The following is a 25,532-nucleotide window of genomic DNA, read 5'->3' on the forward strand; positions in this document are numbered from 1 at the left end:
ATGACCTAGTCTCAGAAGTCACACTATCAATTCCACCACGTTTACTCATTAGAACTGAGTCACTAAGTCTAGCTCACACAGGAAGGGAAGGGAATTAGGCTTTACTTCTTGAAGGGAGGGTTACCAAAGAATTTGTGGACATATTTTAACAGAAAATTTTCTAATTCAAATAATTACAAGACCTCTATCAAGAAAACTCTGGCCAGGCGTGGTGGCTCATGCCTGTAATCCCAGCACTTTGGGAGGCTGAGGTGGGTGGATCACTTGAGGTCAGAAGTTTGAGACCAGCCTGGCCAACATGGTGAAACCACGTCTCTACTAAAAATACAAAAATTAACCAGGTGTGGTGGTGCACTTCTGTAATCCCAGCTACTTGGGAGGTTGAGGCAGGAGAATCGCTTGAACCCGGGAGGCAGAAGTTGCAGTGAGCCGAGATTGTACCACTGTACTCCAGCTTGGGTGACAGAGCGAGACTCTGTCTGAAAAGAAAAGAAAAAAAAGAAAGAAGGAAATTAACCATTTATCCAGAGAAACATAACTGGTGTCCTGCTGATATTACCCTAGTTTGGCTGCACATTCCTAACTGGAGAGAAATGGAGCAGATGCTGGATTTTATCTGTTGGAAGCTATTTTTGTAGGCTGATCCTTTCACTTCTAATAACCTCAACTTCCATTTCTGTTTCCTAAGAGCTCCATAGTACACAGAATCACATAAGTAGAAAGACACTTTAGGTGAAGAAGATCAAAGGGGATACCTGGTCTCCCACTGATTTGCACACTCACAGAAACTAGGGGGAGGGGTGATGCACCAGCCAGTAAGGTGATCTGGGCAGGTTACCAATAGCACTCACTATGCTGGTAACCCTCAGATCAGTAAAGTCACCTCAGATGTGCTCTGAGTGGGTGGGCAGAGACCCACCCAAAGCTAGAGCACCAAGTTCCTCATGCTCAGTAATGGGCAATAAAAAATAAACCTGCCATGCAGAAAGAGACATGTATCTCTCTTGACCTTGGCAGAAAGTAGAGGAGAAAAAGTCTCCATTGAGAAGTTCTAGCCACAAGGCAGCCCTTACACAGAGGCTCTAAATTCATATGCTACAGTTGACCCTTGAACAACACTGGGGCTAAGAGTGCTGACCCCGGTGCAGTCAAAAACCCATGTATAGCTTTTGACTTCCCCAGAAATTAACTAATGATAGCCTGCTGTTGAACGGAAGTTTTACTGATAACATAAAGTCGGTTAACACATATTTTATATGTTACATGTATTAATACTGTATTCTTGCAATAGAATAAGCTAGCTAGGAAAAAATGTTATTGAGAAGATCATGAAGAGGAGAAAATATATTTAATACTCATTAAGCAAAAGTGGCTCATCGTAAGTCTTCATCCTTGTCATCTTCATGCTGAGTAGGCTGAGGAGGAGAAGGAGGAAGAAAAGGGGTTGGTCTGGCTGTCTTAGGGGTGGCAGAGATGGAAGAAAATCACATATAAGTGGATCTGTGAAGTTCAAACCCATGTTGTTCAAGGGTCAACTGTATCTGTATGTTCCAAAAAACTCAAATGAAAATTTTAATTTATTTTTTTTCAAGACTTTCAGGCCAGGCGCGATGGCTCACACCTGTAATCCCAGCACTTTGGAAGGCCAAGACGGGTGGATCACAAGGTCAAGAGGTCGAGACCATCCTGTCCAACATGGTGAAACCCCGTCTCTACCAAAAATTCAAAAATCAGCTGGGTGTGGTGGCTCATGCCTGTAATCCCAGCTACTCGAGAGGCTGAGGCAGGAGAATCGCTTGAACCCAGGAGGCAGAGGTTGTGGTGAGCTAAGATCATGCCATTGCACTCCAGCCTGGGCAACAAGAGCAAAACCCCGTCTCAGAAAAAAAAAAAAAAAAAAAAAAATGTGGCATTAGGTTGATAGTGCCTCCAAAACAGGAAAAGGCAAATAAACAAAAATAGCACAACAAATAAAATATAAAGCACATAAGATGAAAGAAATAAACCAAAATATATCAGGAATCAAATAAATGCAAATGGACTAAACTTCTAGACAGAAGGCAAAGACTATCTGATGGAGATTTTAAAATCCTATAAGCTGTTTCCAAGAGATGCCTTTAAAACTAAGGATGGGGCCAGGCATGGTGGCTCATGCCTGTAATCCTAGCATTCTGGAAGCTGAGGCAGGTGGATCGCTTCAGCCCAGGAGTTCGAGACCAGCCTGGGCAAAATGGTGATACCCCATTTCTACAAAAAATACAAAAAGTAGCCAGTGCATGCCTGTAGTTCCAACTACTCGGAAGGCTGAGGTGTTAAGGATCGCTTGAGCCCAGGAGGCAGAGGTTGCAGTGAGGCGAGACCACACCACTGCACTACAGCCTGGGTAACAGAGTGAGGGACCCTGTCTCAAAAACTAAAATAAACAAAACTAAAATAGGAACTTTATCCCTTTTGATTCCTAGGGAATAAAAACTGAAGTATAATTTTCAATGGCAAAATCACCAGATGTGTGAGTACCATCAAATATTCTAAGCAGGTTTGTTTATAGAGTGTGAGGATTGCTATTAAAGACAACTGTCTGCAGTGTTGTGCCAGATAGTTTATCTTTCAATATAGTATTAGTTTGAAAAACATGAAGGAAGGCCCAAGGTCATAGTTGGGGTAGATGAGGTATATAGAGCATACAGATAACTCTTTCACTGAACCGTGTCTGGAAAATGGGCCATATAAAACCAACCTCCAGATTTGTCTGTGAAGATTCAACAAGTTGATGGAAGTAAAACTGTAACGTGCCAAGCATTATGCTAAGTACTCAATAAATAACAGATATCATCACAGGCATGGATAAGATCTAACATCCTTGGGCTCAGGGGATAAACACAACAGCATCTTGTGCTCTTTAATCCTAATCAACGGCCAGGCTTCAGAAGCTGCCAGGTCATCACTGCCAAAAAAGACAAGGAATGCTGGGCTAAACCACCTTCCCAAGGTACTTTTCATTCTCCTGTGTCTTTATAAAGAAATGCTGCATATACATGTAACTCACTGCCAAAGAATACTGTAGGGTTTCTTTCCACTTTTGAGAAAAGAGCCCAGGAATTGCTAGAAAGCCTTTTAAATTTTATGAGAATTTTCTCACTCACAAAAGGAGTATAAAGTGCCGCCCTCTTGTGGTAGTTTCATGCAATTTCCTTTCCCGAAGCTCTCCCAAGGCACTGAATTTGTTTGTTTGTTTGTTTGTTTATTTATTTTTGAGATGAAATCTCGCTGTCGCCTAGGCTGGACTGCAGTGGAGCAATTCGGCTCACTGCAGCCTCCGACTCCCAGGTTCAAGTGATTCTCCTGCCTCAGCCTCCCAAGTAGCTGGGATTACAGGCGCCCACCACCATGCCCAGCTAATTTTAGTATTTTTAGTACAGATGGGGTTTCACCATGTTGGCTAGGCTGATCTCGAACTCCTGACCTCAAGTGATCCACCCACCTCGGCCTTCCAAAGTGTTGGGATTACAGGCGTGAGCCACTGTGCATGGCCTGGCACTGAAATTTAAATAGCACATTCCACTTCCATAGGTCCCCATTAATGTTGCCAGAGTAAAAACCTTGGGCTAATGTACACCAAAATGACATAGTTAGCCATAGGCTGGGCTAAATGAAAAAGGTCAGATGATATAGTATATTGTTCTTCCCAATGGGCAAACAGTCTTATGGACAGAGAAAAAGAAATAGGCCCCACCTGCCACCTGGCTTTAAGGTGGAACCTGGAGCACATCTGTGAAACCCACGGCTCCCACTCAGACCTGCTGTCCCCACAGGACATTTGCTCAGTGGGAGTCCTTTGGGCAATTTGTCCTGCACATCACCTCCAAATTAATCTCCAAACACTGCTTAATGGGAAAGCAAGAGTCTCATCAGACCCAAATCACTCATCCTGACTTTCATTCATGATTTCTTACATTCTAGATCCTTCAGTCTTTTGTCCAACTACTGACCAGGTTGCATTTTACACCTCTAGCAGGTTCTTGTTTCTGGCATTTGCTTCCACTCTCTTTCCATCCTCCATCTCTAAATGACCTACACACTCTTCTATGAATACCTAAATCCCTTCTTGCCATGAAGTCTACCTCAGGAACACTGGGCCAGATTGTCTTCCGGTCAGCTTGCATACAACTGCATCTTAGCACCTGATTATATTCAGTCTCCCAGGATTGCAAAGTCTCTGAAGTCAGAGGTCATGGGTTAGTACAGATTGAGTATCCCTTATCTAAAATGCTTGCAAACAGAAGTGTTTTGGATTTCAAATTCTTTTTCAGATTTTAGAATATTTGCATAATACTTACCAGGTTGAGCATCCCTAATTCAAAAATCCAAAATCTAGAACATATAAGGAGCTCAAACAACTGTTTAAGGAAAAAACATAATAATCCAATTTAAAAATAGGCAAAAGATCTGAATAGACATTTCTCAAAATAAGATATACAGGCCAGGCGTGGTGGCTCATGCCTGTAATCCCATCACTTTAGGAGGCCGAGGCGGGCAGATCACTTGAGATCAGGAGTTTGAGACCAGGTTGGCCAACATGGTGAACCCTGTCTCTACTAAAAATACAAAAATCAGCTGGGAGCAGTGGCTCACACCTGTAATCCCAGCACTTTGGGAGGCTGAGGCGGGCAGATCACGAGGTCAGGAGTTTGAGACCAGCCTGGCCAACATGGTGAAACCCTGTCTCTACTAAAAATACAAAAATTAGCTGGGCGTGGTGGCTCACGCCTGTAATCCCAGCACTTTGGGAGGCCAAGGCGGGGGGATCATGAGGTCAGGAGTTTGAGACCAGCCTGGCCAATATGGTGAAATTCTGTCTCTACTGAAAATACAAAAATTAGCCAGGTGTGGTGGTGCCCACCTGTAGTCCCAGCTACCCAGGCGAATGAGGCAGAAGAATCACTTGAACCCAGGAGGCTTCAAGGAGCCGAGATCACACCACTGCACTCCAGCCTGGGCAACAGAGTGAGACTCCATCTCAAAAAAATAAAAATAAAGAAATAAGATCCTGTTGTTTGCAAAGACAAGGATGGAACTGGAGGTCATTAAGTGAAATAAGCCAGGCACAGAAAGACTAACTTCACATGTTCTTACTTATTTGTGGGAGCTAAAATTAAAACAATTGAACTGATGGAGAGTAGAATGATGGTTATCAGAGGCTAGGAAGGGTAGTGCAGTGGGGAAAGTGGGGATAGTTAATTGGTCCAAAAACATAGATGAATAAGATCTAGATAGCACAACAGGGTCACTACAGTCAACAATAATTTAATTGTACAATTTAAAATAACTAATAGAGTATAACTGGAATGTCTGTAACACAAAGGATAGATGCTTGAGGTGACAGATACCTCATTTACCCTGACATGATTATTACAAATTGCATGCTGGTATCAAAATATCTCATGTACTCCATAAATATATACATGTACTATGTACCCACAAAAATTAAAAATAAGAAATTTTTAAAACATAAACCAGGAGCAGTGGCTCACATCTGTAATCCCAGCACTTTGGGAGACCAAGGCAGGCAAATCACTTGAGCTCAATAGTTCAAGACCAGCCAGGACAACATGGCAAAACCCTGTCTCTACAGAAAAAATTAGCCAGGCATGGTGGTGCACATCTGTAGTTCCAGCTACTCAGGAGGCTGAAGTGAGAGGATCTCTTGAGCCCAGGAGGTCGAGGCTGCAGTGAGCTGTGACCGCACCACTGCACTCCAGCCTGGGTGACAGAGTGAAACCCTGTTTCAAAAAAATTAATTAAAAAAAATAAAGAAAATCCAAAATCTGAGAAGTTCCAATAAACATTTCCTTTGAGGATCAGGTCAGCCCTCAAAAAGTTTCAGATTTTAGGGTCAGGCGCGGTGGCTCACACCTGTAATCCCAGCACTTTGGGAAGCCAAAGCGAGTGGATCACCTGAGGTCAGGAGTTCGAGACCAGCCCGACCAATATGGTGAAACTCCATCTCTACTAAAAATAAAAAAAATTAGCCAGGCATGGTGTCGGGAGCCTGTAATCCCAGCTACTCGGGAGGCTGAGACAGGCGAATCACTTGAACCCAGGAGGTGGAGGTTGCAGTGAGCCGACATGGTACCACTGCTCTCCAGCCTGGGCAACAGAGTGAGCCTCCGTGTAAAAAAAAAAAGTTTCAGATTTTAGAGCATTTCGGATGTCAGATTTTCAGACTAGAGATACTCAACCATTTTACCATTGTTCTTTTCACTCTCCCAGCTCTCCACCCTTGTGCCTTAAGCTTCTCCCTTGCTCCCTTAAGATCTCTGCTCAAATGTCCCCTCTGCACTGAGGGCTTCTTTGAGACAGTACAACCTTCCCTACACTATGGACTCCTGATGCACTACATACTGATTTGACTTTCTGAAGCCACCAGAACATAAACTCCATAATGGCAGGAACTTGGCAGAACTTTTACTACTGTATCCTCAGCATTTAAAAAGATACCTGGCTCACGCCTGCAGTCCCAGCACTTTGGGGAGTCTGACATGGGAGGATTGCCCAAGCCCAGGAGTTAGAGGCTGTAGTGAGCTATCCTGCCTCCACTGCACTCCAACCTGGGTGACAGTGAGACCTTAATCTCTCCGTGTTGCATTCTAGATAAATTAGTTGGCTCTCTCTTCCAGTTCACTGAACTCTCTTCGGCTGTGCCTAATTTGCTAATGAGTTATTTGCATTTCTTTTTAATTTCAGTGGGTTTCTCACTTCTACAAGTACCATGTCTGTTTCTTCCTGTCTTCCTGCTCCCCTGACCATGGCACAGATGAAGCCCCATGCCTCAAGAACCCAGACCAGCCATCTTTTTCTGTAAAGGGTCAAATTCTTTGTATTTGTACCCAATAGTATTTTGGATTTTGTTAGTCTCTGTGTCTTTTTTTTTTTTTTTTTTAAGATAGAGTCTCGCTCTGTCACCAGGCTGGAGTGCAGTGGCATGATCTCAGCTCACTGCAACCTCCGCCTCCCGGGTTCAAGTGATTCTCCTGCCTCAGCCTCCTGAGTAGCTGGGATTACAGGCATGCACCACCACGCCTGGCTGATTTTTGTATTTTTAGTAGAGATGGGGTTTCACCATGTTGGCCAGGCTGGTCTCGAGCTCCTGAGCTCGTGATCTGCCCACTTCACCCTCCCAAAGTGCTGGGATTACAGGCGTAAGCCAGTGTGCCTGGCTTTTTTTTTTTTTTTAAACAACCCTTTAAAAATGTAAAAATCGGTCTTTGCTATTGGCCCTACCAAACAAGCCACAGCCCATGGCTGATAGTTTGCTGGCCCCTGCTATAGAAATCCCACACTTGACTGGGCACAGTGGCTCACGCCTGTAATCCCAACACTTTGGGAGGCCACGGCAGGTAGATCACTTGAGGTCAGGTGTTCGAGACCAGCCTGGTCAACATGGTGAAACCCCATCTCTACTAAAAATACAAAAATTAGCCTGGGCACGGTGGCTCACACCTGTAATCGTAGCACTTTGGGAGGCCGAGGCAGGTGGATCACTTGAGGTTGGCAGTTCGAGACCAGTCTGACCAACATGGAGAAACCCCGCCTCTACTAAAAATACAAAATTAGCCGGGCGTGGTGGCGTATGCTTGTAATCCCAGCTACTCGGGAGGCTGCGGCAGAAGAATCACTTGAACCTGGGAGGCGGTGGTTGCAGTGAGCCAAGATTGCACCATTGCACTCCAGCCTGGGCAACAAGAGGAAAACTCATCTCAAAAAAAAAAAAAAAATTAGCTGGGGGTGGTAGCACACACCTATAATTCCAACTACTTGGGAGGCCGAGGCAGGAGAATCACTTGAACTCAGAAGGCAGAAGTTGCAGTGAACCGGTATCACACCACTGCACTCCAGCCTGGGCGACTCAAAAATAAAATAAAATAAAAGTAAGATAAAAATTTAAAAAATAGAGGTCCAGCCAGGCACAGTGGCTCACACCTGTAATCCCAGCACCGTGGGAGGCCAAGGCAGGCAGGTCCCACACTCGACCCAATGTGATGGTCAGTACAGCACAGGAAACCCAGCACAGCATTGGTGAGGCAAGAGCTATGATCAAGTCCCCGCTGGTAATGAGTCTAGTCCCCATAATGTGGCAGGCAGGTAATCCCAAAGATCATGCATGCCTCAGTGAGAGAATCCACGGATGCCAAACAGCATGGAACCACTAGAGACCTGCAGATATTTTGAGCAACTGGCTGAGCAGCATATCTTAGAGGACAGTCACAGGCCTAACGGGCCAGCCCAAAAGCAGCCATGTTACAGCAGAGATTAATGGCTCCCAGGACACAGCACTAGAGCCTGATCACAGAGACCTGAGACATCGCCCCCTTTTCCCTGCATCTAGGCTATGAGAATGTGCCCATTATCACAGGCGTTTGAACCAGAGCAACTCCATCTTGAACAGGGGCTGGGTAAAATGAGGCTGAGACCTACTGGGCTGCATTTCCAGACAGTTAAGGCATTCTAAGTCACAGGAAGAGACAGGAGGTCAGCACAAGATACAGGTCATAAAGACCTTGCTGTTAAAACAGGTTGCAGTAAAGGAAAACCGGCCAAACCCACCAAGATGGCGATGAGAGAATCCTCTGGTCATCCTTACTGATATACTCCTGTCAGCCCCGTAAAAGTTTACAAATGCCATGGCAACATCAGGAAGTTACCCTATGTGGTCTAAAAAGGGGAGGCATGAATAATCCACCCCTTGTTTAGCATATCATCAAGAAATAACCATAAATATGGGCAACCAGCAGCCCTCGGGGCTGCTCTCTGTCTATGGAGTAGCCATTCTTTTATTCCTCTACTTTCTTAATAAACTTGCTTTCTCTTTACTCTATGGACTCACCCTGAATTCTTTCTTGCCCGAGATCCAAGAATACTCTCTTGGGGTCTGCATCGGGACCACTTTTGCCATTTTGAAAAGAGCCAAAGAAGAAAGACAACTCTTTATCTTAACAAGACTGTTGTACTGACGATCGCAGAAAAGACTGAGATACCAAAAGTTGGCAAATTTACACACTGAGTGAATTTTCCAGCTTCCAAGAACATTTAATCAGAGTGACAGTAGGGTCCATCTACTGCCACTGGAAGTTGCAAAACGGAATTATGTAACTGTTTTACTGTGTGAAGCTAAACTGTGTTTAGAGATTATGTGTCTACCTCTGTCAGTTAATGGGTGAAGTATTAGAAATGAATCAGGGTAAGTGGGTGTGTTAAAAAATGAGATGTGGCCGGGTGCAGTGGCTCATACCTGTAATCCCAGCACTTTGGGAGGCCAAGGCAGGTGGATCACAAGGTCAGGAAATCGTGAAAATCCTGGCTAACATGGTGAAACCCTGCTACTAAAAATACAAAAAAAAAAAAAAAATTACCTGGGCATGGTGGCAGGTGCCTGTAGTCTCAGCTACTTGGGAGGATAAGGCAGAATGATGTGAACCCAGGAGGCAGAGCTTGCAGTGAGCTGAGATCGCGCCACTGCACTCCAGCCTGGGGGACAGAGCGAGACTCCACTTCAAAAAAAAAAAAAAAGAGATGTACAGGCCAGGCGTGGTGGCTCACACCTATAATCCCAGCATTTGGGGAGGCCGAGGAGGGCAGATAGCTCAAGCCCAGGAGTTTGAGATCAGCCTGGGCAACATGGCGAAACCCTATCTCTACAAAACAATTAGTTCGGGCATGGGGGTGTACACCTGTAGTCCCAGCTACTTGGGAGGCTGAGGCAAAAATGATCACTTGAGCCCAGGAACTCAAGGCTGCAATGAGCAAAGATCACGCCACTGCATTCCAGCCTGGGCTACAGGAGACCCTGTCCCAAAAAAAAGAAAAAATGAGGTTTTGGTAGCTTCTATGCAAGGTGATAACTGCAGAGAACTGAGACTCAACGGAAAACAGGTGATATAACATTTTGTTGTGCTATTTATTGATTAAAGGACAAAAGAGGAAGATGAAAGACCACTAATATTTTTTGAGCTCCCACTGCATGCCAGGTATCACACCATTGTCACAGCTGGCCCACAGGAGATCTTCAATAAATGTTTGTTAAAGGGATGAACGAAACCCCAACCTTCTGCAAAGGAAATGAAAGCTCAGGAAGATTCAGTGATTAAGATCACATTGTAAGTACTGGCAGAGCTGGGGCTTGAACCCAGGTGAGCTGACTGATTCAAATTTACTGCTGCTTAACAAATCACCCTTACATTTAGTGGCTTAAAACCACAATGTACTATTTGTCACAATCAGGGTAGACAAGATGCAGAGGGTGGTTCTGCTGGTCTTGTTTGGGGCCTTACACGGCTGCACTCAGATGGTGACAGGGGCTGGGACACACAGGATGGCTTCACCCACACGTCTATCTTGGCCATTTTTGGAAACTAACTACCATAGGTGATATTTCACGACACTGTGAGCACCCACAAATAGCACCTGGTTGGATATTCTGCCTTAGAAAGATCATTCTGGCAGTAGAAAGGGCCTTGAAGGGGAAACCAAAGGTTTTGTAAAAAGTCTACTTTGGTGGTGAAGACCTGAGCCTAGACAGGAGCAGTGCACCCAGCAGACAGTCCAAGGGGAAGGCAAAGATGGTCTACTCCACCACAGGTTGCAGAGATGCCCACTGGATAACTGGATAAGTGTCAAGGATAACAGGAATCCTGTGTTATCCCACTGGAGTCAGATTACAAGTATCAGGGTAAGATATTTTATTGAAGGGATGGAGATGAGAAAACTGAAGGAATCCTTTTAGTGTTCATACCACATCCATATCTGATCACAAGCATTGGTTATCTCACCAGCAGAAGCACTTTTCTTCAGCCATCTCTTTAAGTCAGCAAACTACTTCATGACAGCTCCTTTGTAACCAGAGGACCCAAATTTTTCCAGAGTATGACTGGTTACCTTTTGGCTCATTGATTGACCCTCAGGTTTTTTATATTCTGACTTAACACACAAAAATGTGTTTATATAGTTACATATATGTGTACATATGAATAATATTTGTGTACATATTTCTATATATGTATGTAGAGTTGAGACAGAAGTTTTACAATGAACAGCACCTTACTCTATGCAACACACTCTTATTTCTATTCGCTTTAATCCTTTTTCTTTTTTGAGACAGAGCCTTGCTCTGTTGCCCAGGCTGGAGTGCAGCCGCGCGATCTGGGCTAACTGCAGCCTCTGCCTCCCGGGTTCAAGCGATTCTCCTTCGTCAGCCTCCCGAGTAGCTGGCATTACAGGCATGCGCCACCACGTTCGGCTAATTTTTTTATTTTTTGGTAGAGAAGGGGTTTCACCATGTTGGTCAGGCTGGCCTCGAACTCCTGATCTTAAGTGATCCGCCTGCCTCGGCCTCCTAAAGTGCTGGATTATAGCCCACCCAATCTTATTTTTTTTTAATGCTGTCCATTAATGCATTCTGACTTCTTGCTTGAAAACGCCTGGTTTAGTGGATAAGCACCTGTAACTCCAGGAAGATTCAGGATTAAGGACAGAAATAATGAAGTAAATTGAAGTCTTAGCATTAGTATTTTCCATTACACTGTGGAACCGTCTAATTTGATGTATTCATGACGGTTAAAATAATTTAACATGCTAATGTATGGATTAATTTGGCAATTCCATTTTAAAATATTAAACGGAATAACGATTCTGACTCGTAAGTCGACATGTGTAACAGAATTCAACCACATCTGTAAGCCATATTGAAATCATAAGAGTAAGATTTACCAACCATATTTTTTAGGTTTGACATAATAGATTTGTGAGTTAACTATGTACTTGGATTTTGTCAAGTAACTCAATCGCTTAACAAAATAACAATTAAATGTATAAATGCAGTTTATAGCTATACAGCATTTTTAAAAATCCCCTTCGAATGACTCTTTAAAATATACCAGGGGATACGCTACTTAAGTATAACTAGGTTTTGGATTTATAACGTTAATATTAATTATTAAAGCAAAACTCATTTCTAAAGAGTCGCCTGAGTGCCCAAAAAACGCCCTCAAGGACAGGGAAGCAGCTCCGATTCACTCAGCGATCACCAGCGCCCAGAATTCAGAGCCGCTCAAGCGGAGGAGCAACACGTGGCCCAGCAAAAGGAGCTGGGTCCCGTGCAGCACAGCAACAAGAAACTGGCCTAGGAAGACGTGGGAGCGTCTTTCTTTCGCACGTTACTGCCTGCCACCGTCATTTAAAATAAATAAATAAATAAAATTAGTAGTACGAAGAAAACTGCGCGAGCCACGTTCCCAGCAGGGTCTGCGCCAGCGCGCGCCAGGCACCGCTCCCGTTACGGGCGGGAGGAAAGGATGCGCGGCCCACCCGGCGCCGGGGAGGCTCGTCCCGGAGTAGGACGGGAACGGATGGGTCCCGGGTACGTGGGGCGCAGGGTCTGGGGCCCGAGGCCACGGGCGAAGCGGGAAGCCGGCTAGACAGCGGTCTCCGAATGGACGCCGCGCCCCACGCGGACCTCCCGCCCCGACTTTACCTAGCTCTGCTGCCCGCAACTTATATGACAAGTACATCAGGAACCGGACTATTATCCCGAAAGGGCCTTCCCGAGTCGTTTCGCCGCCTGCAATGCCCGACCCGGGGCCGCGCGTCCCCGGCAACCGCGCCCGCCCGCCTGCCCGCGCAGCTGCAGAGGCCAGAAAAGGCTTGCTCGCCCGCGCTCGGCGCCACCAGCCCGCGCTCCGGGCGATACCACCTCGGGCGGCCCCTCCAAAGGCCGGAGATGGTGTCGTCCCCGGTCTCCGATTGGTCGGCGGGGCGAGGGCGTGGCCTCTGGAGCCTGTTTCCGCGCGCCGGAGCGCGCTAGCCGCATTGCGAGCCGAACCCGGGAGCGGGCGCCATGGTGAGGAGTGGTTGCGGGGCGCGGGCGACGCGACGTTGGGGGTTTCGGCCTGGGTTCGGGCCGCAGACAGAACCTGAACCTGGCCCTGGGCCTGGACCTGCGCCTGCCCTGGGAGCGGGTTCCAGCAGACGCTGAGGTTGCGTTGACGCTCGCGCCCCGGCTCCCGTTCCAGGTGCTGTTGCACGTGCTGTTTGAGCACGCGGTAGGCTACGCGCTGCTGGCGCTGAAGGAAGTGGAGGAGATCAGTCTGCTGCAGCCGCAGGTGGGTGAGATCCTTGGGCTCCTTTGGCGGCCCCGCAGACCCTCATCGCGCAGGTCCCAGCATGCACCGCGCGCTCCCACGTGGCCGGCCGAGCCGTTCGGGGCGGGCCTGGAAAGCTCTAGATCCGGGGGTCTTTACCTTGACTCATGGGTAGAATCGCTCTAGCAATTAGAAATAAGCCTCCGTGACTCCGCCCCCGAACGATTAAAGCAGAAGCTGGGATGTGGGGCGCAGGTATCAGCATATTTTAAGAGCTTCTAAGGCTGAGAACCGCTGCTTTACTGCGCCGTAGAGGCAGGAGGGAGGGAAGGAAACTACTCAGCCTCTTTCTCCCCCAGGTGGAGGAGTCCGTGCTCAACCTGGGCAAATTCCACAACATCGTTCGTCTGGTGGCCTTTTGTCCCTTTGCCTCATCCCAGGTTGCCTTGGAAAATGCCAACGCCGTGTCTGAAGGTAAGTCAAGCCACCGCCAAGTATCACAGAGAGATGTGGTTCCTTTCGGTATTCTCTCGGGCAACTTGTGATAGTATTTGCCGTCCTTGGCTGGCTCTGATTCTGTTAGGTGTGAGGCAGTATTTGAGACATACAATGTGTAATTTGAAATAATTGTCTTCACAGAGCTCAAGGTCTGGGAACTGTGCTAGACCAAACTGTTTAAAGCAGACGATGTGGGATGTGTGTTACGTTTCCTTGTGGGCAGTGTAGTGACAAATTATTATTTATTTATTTATTTTTATTTTATTTATTTATTTATTTTTTTTTGAGATGGAGTCTGTCCCCCAGGCTGGAGTGCAGTGGTAAGATCTGGGCTCAGTGCAACCTCTGCCTCCCTGGTTCAGGCGATTCTCCTGCCTCAGCCTCCCGAGTAACTTGGATTACAGGCCTGTGCCAGCCACCACGCCCGGCTAATTTTGTATTTTTGGTAGAGACGGAGTTTCACCATGTTGGCCAGGCTAGTCTCGATCTCCTGACCTCGTGATCCCCCCGCCTCAGCCTCCCAAGATGCTGAGATTACAGGCGCTAGCAACCGTGCCTGGCTCGACAAAGCGGGGGTTTCTTAAAGGGGGTTGGCTTAACACCTACTTGTGCCTGAGTTTTTGCCTAAACACAATTAAGTGTCTGGTTCTCTCCTTTCTATTTGATTGGAAAGGGCAGTTGGATAAACACAGGCTGAGAAAAAAAGGTTTGGTTCCAGAAGGCAAATTCTAAATACTCCAGGGTGTGTTACAAGCTATTACTTATTGCACACTTGTGCTATCAGACCTGAATGCAATTGTTCCCATGGCTGGGCCAGGCTTTGCAGTGATGACTTGCGAATCAAATCTGTCAATCCCCTGAGTGCAGTCACTGATGTCTCCATGTCTCTGAGCAATGCCTGATGGGGAGGGATCTGGGCATGCCATCCCAGCATGCTCGGTGGGGCCAGGGTAGTCAGCTGAGGGGATGTTAGAGTTGATCATCCTTCAGCCTGTTAGTGAGAACTGTGTTCTTTCCCCTGAGGGGTTGTTCATGAGGACCTCCGCCTGCTCTTGGAGACCCACCTGCCGTCCAAAAAGAAGAAAGTACTCTTGGGAGTTGGGGATCCCAAGATTGGTGCTGCAATACAGGAGGAGTTAGGGTACAACTGCCAGACTGGAGGCGTCATAGCTGAGATCCTGCGAGGTGAGACCATCATCTGTTATATTCCTGTTATCCTGGACATTTTGGGGGAGGAGGTTCTGGAAACTTGGGTGCTTGTTGTGACTTCTGGGAAGGCCTCGGGCTTGGCTGGTGTCCATGGGTGCGGGAGCTAGCTCAGAGCCCCTTGTTGCTAACTGTCCTGCCCTCTTCTTAGGAGTTCGTCTGCACTTCCACAATCTGGTGAAGGGTCTGACCGATCTGTCAGCTTGTAAAGCACAGCTGGGGTTGGGACACAGCTATTCCCGTGCCAAAGTTAAGTTTAATGTGAACCGGGTGGACAATATGATCATCCAGTCCATTAGCCTCCTGGACCAGCTGGATAAGGACATCAATACCTTCTCTATGCGTGTCAGGTAAAGTGCAGGGGCCCCCCATAATACTGGAGCCTTTGGTCTGTAGTTTAATTTTGAGTCTTGATGAGGACTGACCATCCTGTGGGTAGAACCATGTGGGCTGGGGCTGGGTCTAGGCCTCCTGGTGCTTACCACAGGCTGTGTTCTTACACTGACTGTATAGAAAGAGGAGGTAGAGTAAACCTACCCCATATACACCTCAGCTCAGGCCCTGTGCCTGGTCTGTATTGTGAATGGGGGAACATAGAATTGAGGAAGATTTGGATCTTTGTCCCATTTCCTCCAGGCAGAGTAGGTGTGGAGAGGGCAAGGCTGTAGCTCTATGGTTTTTGATGAAGCAGCTGGGCCAGAGAGTGACCGTGGCTCTTTGCAGGGAGTGGTACGGGTATCACTTTCCGGAGCTGGTGAAGATCATCAACGACAATGCCACATACTGCCGTCTTGCCCAGTTTATTGGAAACCGAAGGGAACTGAATGAGGAAAAGCTGGAGAAGCTGGAGGAGCTGACAATGGATGGGGCCAAGGCTAAGGCTATTCTGGATGCCTCACGGTCCTCCATGGGTCAGTGCAGAGCCTGGCAGCCTGCATAAGGTATGGGGCTCTAAATATCTGGCCTCTTGCATTCACACTTGGTTTTTCCTAGGCATGGACATATCTGCCATTGACTTGATAAACATCGAGAGCTTCTCCAGTCGTGTGGTGTCTTTATCTGAATACCGCCAGAGCCTACACACTTACCTGCGCTCCAAGATGAGCCAAGTAGCCCCCAGCCTGTCAGCCCTAATTGGGGAAGCGGTGCGTCACAGGGGACACAAAAATGGGAGAATAAGGACTGTTGCCATGTGCACCTGCACTGCTGTATTTCCTGACCCACCATGTCTTCCCCAGTTGTGCTTGATGGGGAGGTGGGGAGCAGGGCTGTCATGCAACTGGCAGGTCAGCAGTTCGTTTCTCTGACTGATTCCTTGACTCTCTCTCCAGGTAGGTGCACGTCTCATCGCACATGCTGGCAGCCTCACCAACCTGGCCAAGTATCCAGCATCCACAGTGCAGATCCTTGGGGCTGAAAAGGCCCTGTTCAGGTACCAGTGAGGGCACCTGCCCACAATCAGGTGCCACTTCTGGTGCCCACAGCTTGTTGGGGGATCACGGTGATGGCTGACCAGGGCTCCCTGACCTATACAGGCCTCTGCTATAGGGGTGATGGCCAGTCCTGGTGTCTGAGTGATTCCCAGGGCCCAGCAAAGGGACCAAGTCTCCAGGTCAGCGACATTGGATGCCTTCCCTCTGCCTCTGGGAGCTATGGGTTGGCATGCACTGAGGTAGAAATCCAATCTGGCCTGAGGCTGACTCAGGACTTTGGGGTGAGAGGAGAGGAGGAGCTGGGCTGCCTTGGCTAATGGGGTTGAAATTTCTGATCTTAAACTCTCCACTGAATGTTCTCTCAGAGCCCTGAAGACAAGGGGTAACACTCCAAAATATGGACTCATTTTCCACTCCACCTTCATTGGCCGAGCAGCTGCCAAGAACAAAGGCCGCATCTCCCGATACCTGGCAAACAAATGCAGTATTGCCTCACGAATCGATTGCTTCTCTGGTATGGGGGGGGGGGGGTGTTGGCAGGTGTGAGAAGGGGCTGGGTGGATGGGTGGGGAGACTTGCAACCATAGCTTCCACAATGATGGCAATATTTTTCGTCAACAGCAGTTCACCTAGTGAGTGTTGAGACTCTGGGTCTGAGTGAAGCTGAGGGCAGAGGGAACACAGGGTTGGGGTAGTTTGTCTCTTTGGGCTGACAGGCTTTGTCACCCACACACATCCAGAGGTGCCCACGAGTGTATTCGGGGAGAAGCTTCGAGAACAAGTTGAAGAGCGACTGTCCTTCTATGAGACTGGAGAGATACCACGAAAGAATCTGGATGTCATGAAGGAAGCAATGGTTCAGGTCAGTTGGGCTTTGCTGGGTGTGGAGTGGCATAGCTAGCTGTTGGAGGTGATGAACTGTCTGAGCCTGACCTTGTAGAATGGAGGCAAAAAAACTGATTTAATGAGCCTGATCCAATAAAGCCAGAAAGGAGTCCTCAGAGCACCAGAGGTCTTCAGGCCTTTAGCACTTTTCTTTGACCAGGCAGAGGAAGCGGCTGCAGAGATTACTAGGAAGCTGGAGAAACAGGAGAAGAAACGCTTAAAGAAGGAAAAGAAACGGCTGGCTGCACTTGCCCTCGCATCTTCAGAAAACAGCAGTAGTACTCCAGAGGAGTGTGAGGTCAGTAGGCAGCACGGCCCTGGCAGATCCTAGGTTATAGGATTTTCAACAGCAGAACAAAGGATGTGCTGCATCAAGCTATGGTCTTGAGTCCAGGCATTTGGACTGAAACAAGGACCTGAAACATCTAAAACTACCTCTTGATTCTATAGGAAGGAGATAGGTGCTGAACTTGCTCAAGAGCCCAGAGAGCTGATTGTAGCTCACACCCGTTCCCTGGGCATGTGTGTTCTGTCCTCGGCTGCCTCCCAGGAGTCCTCAACCTGGGGTAGTGTAAATTCCTGCTCTGCTTATTATCAGACGTGTGTCCGGAGGTGGTAGTGTTTCACAGTGGGGATGGGGGCAGGGAGGTCCCCAATGTGCTAAGCTACAATCATTCTCCCTGAGATTTTCATTTAGCACCCAGTTTCTTAAACAGTGTTTCAGGGCCCTGTCTGGAACTTGGCATGATGGTTCTGTTGCGACCAGCATGGTGGGTGTTTCTTTAGGTTTTTTTTTTTAATGGGCTGAGGTAATTTCTCATTACATGTTTTCCTTCTAATTTGGGACAGCCTTTGGGATGGATTTCTGAAGTTATACCCACACAATTAAACTATCCCAGAAACTGGGCAATGTTAACCACACAGGTTCCCCAGGTTCCTCTGCCTTGGCTACTTAATTGCTGAAGATGTAATGAGCACTGTTCTCACAGCCTGTTCCCGTCCTTCCCTTTAGGAGATGAGTGAAAAACCCAAAAAGAAGAAAAAGCAAAAGCCCCAGGAGGTTCCTCAGGAGAATGGAATGGAAGATCCATCTATCTCTTTCTCCAAACCCAAGAAAAAGAAATCTTTTTCCAAGGAGGAGTTGATGAGTAGTGATCTTGAAGAGACCGCTGGCAGCACCAGTCTTCCCAAGAGGAAGAAGTCTTCACCCAAGGAGGAAACAGTTAATGACCCCGAAGAGGCAGGCCACAGAAGTGGCTCCAAGAAAAAGAGGAAATTCTCCAAAGAGGAGCCGGTCAGCAGTGGGCCTGAAGAGGCGGCTGGCAAGAGCAGCTCCAAGAAGAAGAAAAAGTTCCATAAAGCATCCCAGGAAGATTAGAATGCAAATGGACATTCTCTGGGAGGTGGGGCATACCATAGCCCAAGGTGACATTTCCCACCCTGTGCCGTGTTCCCCAATAAAAACAAATTCACAAAAGTTGGTTCATGTTCTTTATTGAACACCTTACATGGGTATGGACAGGGCTTATGGGTGGGGCAAGGCAGCAATGACAGCCTCAGTGAAGTCATGGCAAGTAGCATAGCCACCCATGTCAGAGGTTCGAACCTGTGGGGGAGAATCATCATCATCTATGTGGCCTGGGCTCCATCCTAACAATCTCCATTACCACCCAACAGTCTGTCCCCTAAGGAAGCCGGCCCAAGGACAACCTAGGCTCTACCCAGCAAGGTGACCATGGTCCACTGCCTAGAGGCACAAGGTCTCTTCCCTGGTGCACTGCACTGAAGGGTATGGGGAGTGTGGTCCTTGCAAGGTTGGAAGAAATAAAGGGCTCTAGCTCCCATGGGGGTGCAGGTGACCGATGACAGACTTGATGAAGTCGGTTGTGGTGCTGTAGCCGCCCATGTCTCGAGTCCGCACCTACAGCCACCACCGGCAACAGCCGTGGGGAGGGAAAAAAGAGAGCCCATGAAGGGAGGTAGGGCAATGTGATTGAGAAAATGGAATCCAAGAATGCGTGACAGCCAGAAAAAAGACGGAATGCACAGGAATGGAAGGAGCCAGGATGGGAAGCACACGGACCTGCCACTCCTCTTAAGCCACTATTAGCTGTGCTGCAGCCAGGGCAGGACAGGAGGCTGAGCAGGCAAAGATGATGGGAAATGCAGATCAGAGGCAGGAGGTGGCTACTGAGCAGGCAAAGATGATGGGAAATGCAGATCAGAGGCAGGATGTGGCTACCTTCCTTGGAAGAAATAGAGACAAGACCAGGTGGAAGGAAAGAATCACAGCGGAAAGGAGATGGGGTGTGGAGGTGAAGCTGATGCTTCAGCCTGCCTGTATCCCTTGCTGTTCCACCCCCAAGGAGAGCTGCAAGTTCTGCATTCAGATGGCCCATGAAAAGGGCAGTGGATGGAGCAGGAAAGAGGGAACAGCAGATGGGATCTAAGAGGCAAAAGAGATCAAAAGGATGAAACAGCCAAGAAAAGGGAGGTGAAGAACAGCCCTGAGGGATGCAGGGATGTCAGGGAACAGATGTTCTGGGGACCTGGGGGGAAAGGAGACCCCCATTCAGGTTCCCCAGAGAGTAGTGCTGAGGTGCTGACACCAGAACTACTCTAAATCCTGAAGCCAGCACTACTCTTCTCAACTCACCTTGCCAACTTTGATCACCTTCTTCACCGCATCTGCAATCATGCTGGAGTGATACTCAAGACTGTGGATATGGACAGGAAGAAACTGTGATTCCCCCAAGACACCTCCCGCTAATTTCCCCACCTGGCTCCTCCTCACAACACCCAACCTCTGCCCACAGCCTCCCATGACCTACTTAAGATGCCGCAGCATGTTGGAAGCCGACAGCAGCATGGCCGTGGGATTGGCTATATTCCTGCCCACTGCCTGGGCAAATGGGTGCCGGGCACCCTGTGGAGAGAGGGGCAGGCTAGACACTGGGAGGAGGCAGGAGGGGTACGCAGAGGCTTAGGTTGGAAAAGGACATTATGGGAGGGGGAGCTCAGGCCAGGGTCACTGAAAAGAGGCATGGTGGGCAGTGTGGGGGAAGAACAGGCCAAGATCACTTAGGAAGTGGAGATATTGGGATGGGAGAGGAATGGCGGACTTGAGGTCAGAGGAAGGGCACGTAGGAAGGGCCGAGGGAGAAAGCAGCCTCACTCACCGTCTCAAAGACTGCATATTCTGCACTATAGCTCTCACCAGGGACCACACCAGCTCCCCCAACCAGGCCAGCAGCCAGATTGTCAATAATGTTCCCATAGAGATTGGGCATCACAAGCACATCAAACTGGTAAGGATTCTGCACCAGCTAGAGGGTGAGATGTAGGCATGAGGTAAATTCCACTCCCCACCCTCCTCCTCCGCCCCATGAGTGGAGATGTGGGGAGGCCTCACCTGCATGCAGCAGTTGTCTATGATCATTGTCTCAAATTTGATTTTGGGGTACAGTTCAGCAACTTCCTCACAGCACTGCAGGAACAACCCATCCCCAAGTTTCCTGTCCATGGGCCAAAGGGGACAGAATCAGCCAAGAAAATACAGGGGCTACCTTCCCAGGAATCCATCCTACACAAAGCTATGTCCCTCACATGATGTTGGCCTTGTGGACAGCAGTGACCTTGCTCCGCCCCTTCTTGGTGGCATAGTCAAAGGCAAACTTTGCAATCCGCTGAGACTTGGCTCGTGTGACAATCTTCAAACACTCAATCACACCCCTTGCACTCTGGGTAAGAAGACAGCAGCAGCTAGGTGACACTGGGAAGGGAAACAAGGAGCTCCACCTCTCTCCCATCTTCATCCTTGCCTTCCCCCAGTTTCTGGGGCCTCACCTCATGTTCCAAAGAGCTGTACTCCCCTTCCGTCTGCTCTCGAATGATCACCAGGTCTAGATTGTTGTGCCGAGTCATATACCCAGGAAGTGACTTCACATGGACTACGTTGGCAAATAAGTCCAACTTACGCCTGAGGATGGGCAAGGCCATCAGCTCTGCTCCTGGTGCCCTGGCACCTCTCAACCATTTGCCCCACCCAGACCACCTACCTCAGCCGCATATCATAGGAGGCTAGCTCCCCCTTATACTCCATCGGGGTATGAATCTTTCCTGTGAAAACAAAGTGGAAAAGGAGTGTCAGGCACAGGCCAAGCCCAAGGGAACCCAGACCAGTGTCTAACCCCGTTAGGAACATAATGTAACCCAGACTCCCATCTCCCACTCCCAAATCAGTAACTTTTAAATTGTCTCTGGGGGCAAGGGACACATGATAATAATGTAGTTAAAGCCAGAAACATTTCATCTATTGCATTTTGTGTATGTGTGCATGTGTGTGTGTGAGACAGGGTCTCACTCTGTCACCCAGGCTGGAGTGCAGTGGCGCGATCTGGGCTCACTGCAACCTCCGCCTCCCAGGTTCAAGCAATTCTCCTGCCTCAGCCTCCTCAGTAGCTGGGATTACAGGCATGTGACACCATACCTAGCTAATTTTTTGTACTTTTAGTAGAGGTGGGGTCTCACCATGTTGGCCAGGCTGGTCTCGAACTCCTGACCTCAAGTGACCCGCCCGCCCCGGCCTTAATGCTTTATTTTTAGTCAACATATTTATGTTGAAACTTCAAAACGGAGAACAGATTTTTTCTATTTATCGAAAAAGAGCCTGGGTTTAACAACAAGTTGAAAAACAATGCTAGCAGATCTGTGATCTTTTAAAGATGTTTCTGTGCCTTCCCCTTATTTGACATTTTTTAACCCAACATCTACTGATGAGTATCAATTATATGTCAGGCAATAAGGATAACAACTAAAACCATACAACTCCTGCCCTCGAGAAGCAAACAGAACACTGGGAAAGACAGAAAATATCAAAGACATGATAAATACCAGGGCAAACTTGCATAGCAACACAAAGAGGAAATCCTCTCCAGTAATATCAAGATATAGCACAGAGGGGCTGGCACTTCAGCCACGCCTTAAGTTATGTGAGCACAATGGGCTGAACAGTGATCTCCGAGATGACTGTCCATGCCCTGAGCCCCAGAACCTACATATGTGACCTTATTTGGGAAAAGAGGCTTTGCAGATGTAATTAAGTTAAGGATCTTGAGAAAAAATCGTCCCATCCAGGGCTAAATATTTAAGGAGAAAAATGATACCGAGACAGAGAGGGAAGAAAACCACAGTCAGATATTGGAGTGATGCATCTACAAGTCAAAAAACAGCAGGAGCCACCAGAAGAGGCAAGAAAGGATTCTCCCCTAAACCTCAGAGGGAGCAGGGCCCTGCCAACACCTTAATTTCAGACTTATGGCCTCCAGCACTGTGAGAGAATACATTTCTGTTATGATAAGCCACCAGGTTCATGGTAGTGTGTTATGGCAGCTATGGGAAACTAATACAGTGAATGAGTGAGAAGGACTCTAACAGGTAGCATCAAAGAAAGAACGTTCTGGGTAGAGGGAACAGTATAAGTCAGGTAGTACATATTTGGAATCTAACACACAATCTAGTGTGATTGAAGCACAGAACAAGAGTTGTGGAACCAAGGCAGAAAAGTTAAGGGCCAACTTATAAAGTACTGACTTTCCTATGGTAAGGCTGGGCCTGGAAAATCAGGCTGTTCTTTCCAAGAAAAGAGATATGGAAAATGAACTATGGGGGCAGAACCAGAGGCCAAAAAAATCAAATGAGGAGATTAAAGCTCAGAAGACAAAAGGGGCAGCTAGACACGGTGGCTCATGCCTATAATTGCAGCACTTTGGGAGGCAGAGGTGGGTGGATCACTTGAGGTCAAGAGTTCGAGACCAGCCTGGCCAACATGGTAAAACCCTGTCTCTACTAAAAATACAAAAATTAGCCTGGGCATGGTGGCTCACACTTGTAATCCCAGCACTGTGGGAGGCCAAGGCAGGCAGATCACAAGGTCAGGAGTTCAAGACCAGCCTGACCAACATGATGAAACCCCATCTCTACTAAAAATACAAAAATTAGCCAGGCGTGGTGGCATACTCCTGTAATACCAGCCAGCTACTCAGGAGGCTGAAGCAGGAGAATCGCTTGAACCCGGGAGGCAGAGGTTGCGGTGAGCTGAGATGGCAACATTGCACTCCAGCCTGGGCGACAGAGCAAGACTCTGTCTTAAACAAAACAAATACAAAAATTAGCTGGGTGTGGTGGTGCACATCTGTAGTCCCAGCTACTCAGGAGGCTGAGGCAGGAGAATTGCTTGAACCGGGGAGGGGGAGGTTGCAGTGAGCCGAGATCACGCCACTGCACTCCAGCCTGGGCGACAGAGTGAGATGAAAGAAAGAGGAAGGAAGGGAGGCAAAAGAAAAAAAGAAAAGAAAAGGGGCAGCTAAAAGTGGTATTCCAGAAATGCAATGAATAAGATTTGATGACAGTTGATGTAGTCTCAGGACAGACTCAGAACCCCTGGAACTTTTCTGCATAGACAGCTGACATGATCTCTCAACTCCTGGGTTCCCAATGGGAGGGAACAAATGTCCAAATACCAGTGGTGGTTGCCCTGGAGAGTTAATATAATTACACGCCATGTGGGGAGAAGGGCTTAATAAACATTTGGTCATTTGATTTTAAATGGCACATGGACAAGTGGCAAGAGGGCACACATACCAATGATGGCCACTTTGTTCTCCTTCATGGAACTCAGCACCTGCTCCAGCTTCTCCTCAGATGCCATATTCTGCACCTCACTCAGGTGGTGCTCCTGGAACTCCACTGGGACAGCGGCAGCCTTCAGAGACAGGTTCCCAAAACATCACAGTCAAGGCCAAGTCCTTTCCAACACACTACTGTCCTCTACTGTCTGATCCCCGAGGCCACTCACCTTGAACACCTCCTTGACGGCGTGCATCAGCTCAGGCCCCACACCGTCTCCCGGAAGCATGGTCACGGGAAAGGAGCCCTCCACCCTCACGTCCTCGGCCTGAATTGGGGGAAGAGGGCAGAAGTAAAGATAGAGCTGGGGCGGGAGCACGGATCCTGGGAGTAGGGAAGTGGGGAGACCCGGGAGGGGTGGGGAAAAGCCAGGGGAGGGAGCAGCGAGGAAGGGACGGGGTCGTGAGTGAGACCCCAGCCAGATTCGTGCATACCTGGCTCCGCGATGCAGCGTGCGCCGCGGCCGAGGTACTCAGACCTCTCCATGCCCCAGGGTTCCCGGCGGAGACCAGCGCCTGCAACAGGGACACACAAGCATATAAGGTCAGATTTGAGACATCCAGACCCCGAACACTACATGTGACTTCGCCCTGTTTAGGAAACCCTAGGACAAACTCTCCGCTCCCTCGCCCGCCCCTGAACGACAGGTCCCGGGGCCTCACTCGGGTCAGCCAGCGGACACCGCTCAGTGCCGCCATGTTTCCCGAAGGAAGTCGCGTGGGAAGTGACGCCTGAAGCTGGCGCGGCCCCGTACCCCGACTTCCGGCCTGTATTGAGTTTCTGGCACTTCTCTCTGCGCCAACCAGCACTGCTTGCTCACGCCCGTTTCTCCTCTTTCTTGCCGGTGGGGAGGTCATGGGATGCGCAAGCACTTTGTCTCTTGCTTTGTTTTCAGTCGCCATATTTAATCTGCGTCGAAACTTCAAAATAACGTTAGGGGGAAAAATGTAGCGTCATGTTTATCAGACGAGGACCTGAGCTTAAAAAGAGATTAAGAGAAAATCCTTGGGAAGCTGTTAAAATTTTTGTGTCAATGCGTTTGTTGTTCTTTTAACCAGTACTCACTGAATACCTGTATGTCAGGCTCTCGAGTGACACAGTACAGACCATGGGAGGTGTGTGTCGGGTTTCTCCGCCAGTCTCCCAGAGTGCCCAGTACCTCTGTATTACCCGTTGGCTCGTAGTTTTTTTCTTACAGGGTCTTGTTCTTTGCTCTGACAAGTTATTTCCCTAACAGTGTGTCCCGGACTTCAACTCCCCAGGACAGACCCATAACTAGTGCCAGAAATGAGTTCAAGCGTGTAAGTGTGACTAAAGGAAATTTCAGACTGATCCTTAAAGTAACAATCATAAAAAATAAAAAGAGCCTGGACAACATAGGGAGACCTCGACTCTACAAAAAATTTAAAAATTAGTCAGGCATGGTGACACACCTGTAGTCCCAGCTACTTAGGAGGCTGAGGTGGGAGGATCACTTAAGCCCAGGAGGTGGAAGCTGTAGTGAGCCGTGATGGCACCACTGCACTCCACCCTGGGAGACAGGGCGAGACCCGTCTCAAAACAATTCCAGTCACGATTTTTTTTTTTTTTTTTTTTTTGAGACAGAGTCTTGCTCTGTCGCCCCGGCTGGAGTACAATGGCGCGATCTCGGCTCACTGCAACCTCCACCTCCTGGGTTCAAGCAATTCTC

The 25,532-nt window shown here is 48.2% G+C and overlaps 2 protein-coding genes, 1 long non-coding RNA gene and 5 other non-coding genes across 12 annotated transcripts; 6 read left to right on the forward strand and 2 right to left on the reverse strand.

Annotated features, from left to right (window-relative positions):
• Positions 1-85: 85 nt before the first annotated feature.
• Positions 86-12,717, reverse strand: LOC134735841 (uncharacterized). Its single transcript, XR_010119374.1, has 2 exons — positions 12,527-12,717; positions 86-479 (listed from the first exon to the last, which is right to left on the reverse strand). It is a non-coding gene; the product is annotated as an uncharacterized lncRNA (long non-coding RNA).
• An 85-nt stretch (positions 12,718-12,802) lies between these two features.
• Positions 12,803-18,632, forward strand: NOP56 (NOP56 ribonucleoprotein). 3 transcript variants are annotated; one of them, XR_010119365.1, is made up of 13 exons: positions 12,807-12,892; positions 13,065-13,154; positions 13,493-13,607; positions 14,655-14,816; positions 14,989-15,187; positions 15,561-15,748; positions 15,831-15,982; positions 16,169-16,269; positions 16,636-16,784; positions 17,011-17,132; positions 17,316-17,453; positions 17,606-17,721; positions 18,168-18,199. XR_010119365.1 is itself a non-coding variant. In XM_055264953.2 (12 exons), exons 1-12 carry the CDS (start codon positions 12,890-12,892, stop codon positions 18,531-18,533), a joined length of 1,785 nt encoding a protein of 594 aa, XP_055120928.1. In that variant the 5' UTR covers positions 12,803-12,889; the 3' UTR covers positions 18,534-18,632. The 3 variants fall into 3 exon arrangements, 2 of the variants coding, with proteins under 2 accessions (XP_055120928.1, XP_063489555.1); XM_055264953.2 differs by lacking the exon at positions 17,606-17,721 and having other exon boundaries at positions 12,803-12,892; positions 18,168-18,632; XM_063633485.1 differs by having other exon boundaries at positions 17,606-18,632.
• LOC129474952 (small nucleolar RNA SNORD110) lies at positions 14,452-14,526 on the forward strand. The gene has a single exon (XR_008654696.1). It is a non-coding gene; the product is annotated as a small nucleolar RNA SNORD110 (small nucleolar RNA).
• On the forward strand, positions 15,303-15,434 carry LOC129474942 (small nucleolar RNA SNORA51). The gene has a single exon (XR_008654687.1). It is a non-coding gene; the product is annotated as a small nucleolar RNA SNORA51 (small nucleolar RNA).
• LOC129474951 (small nucleolar RNA SNORD86) lies at positions 16,332-16,417 on the forward strand. Its single transcript, XR_008654695.1, has one exon. It is a non-coding gene; the product is annotated as a small nucleolar RNA SNORD86 (small nucleolar RNA).
• On the forward strand, positions 16,861-16,931 carry LOC129474938 (small nucleolar RNA SNORD56). The gene has a single exon (XR_008654684.1). It is a non-coding gene; the product is annotated as a small nucleolar RNA SNORD56 (small nucleolar RNA).
• On the forward strand, positions 17,176-17,247 carry LOC129474937 (small nucleolar RNA SNORD57). Its single transcript, XR_008654683.1, has one exon. It is a non-coding gene; the product is annotated as a small nucleolar RNA SNORD57 (small nucleolar RNA).
• Position 18,633: 1 nt separating the features above from the next.
• On the reverse strand, positions 18,634-25,082 carry IDH3B (isocitrate dehydrogenase (NAD(+)) 3 non-catalytic subunit beta). 3 transcript variants are annotated; one of them, XR_008654450.2, is made up of 14 exons: positions 24,915-25,082; positions 24,505-24,762; positions 24,277-24,357; positions 24,012-24,110; positions 23,798-23,918; positions 21,214-21,274; positions 21,002-21,134; positions 20,762-20,895; positions 20,568-20,670; positions 20,335-20,481; positions 19,987-20,081; positions 19,812-19,872; positions 18,877-19,076; positions 18,634-18,761 (listed from the first exon to the last, which is right to left on the reverse strand). XR_008654450.2 is itself a non-coding variant. In XM_055264956.2 (13 exons), the coding sequence occupies exons 2-13, from the start codon at positions 24,742-24,744 to the stop codon at positions 18,681-18,683; spliced, it is 1,356 nt and encodes a 451-aa protein (XP_055120931.2). In that variant the 5' UTR covers positions 24,745-24,762; positions 24,915-25,082; the 3' UTR covers positions 18,634-18,680. The 3 variants fall into 3 exon arrangements, 2 of the variants coding, with proteins under 2 accessions (XP_055120931.2, XP_055120930.2); XM_055264956.2 differs by lacking the exon at positions 18,877-19,076; XM_055264955.2 differs by having other exon boundaries at positions 18,634-19,076.
• Positions 25,083-25,532: the final 450 nt, after the last annotated feature.

The sequence above is a fragment of the Symphalangus syndactylus genome, chromosome 24, assembly GCF_028878055.3.
Source record: "Symphalangus syndactylus isolate Jambi chromosome 24, NHGRI_mSymSyn1-v2.1_pri, whole genome shotgun sequence".
Classification (NCBI taxonomy): Eukaryota; Metazoa; Chordata; class Mammalia; order Primates; family Hylobatidae; genus Symphalangus; species Symphalangus syndactylus.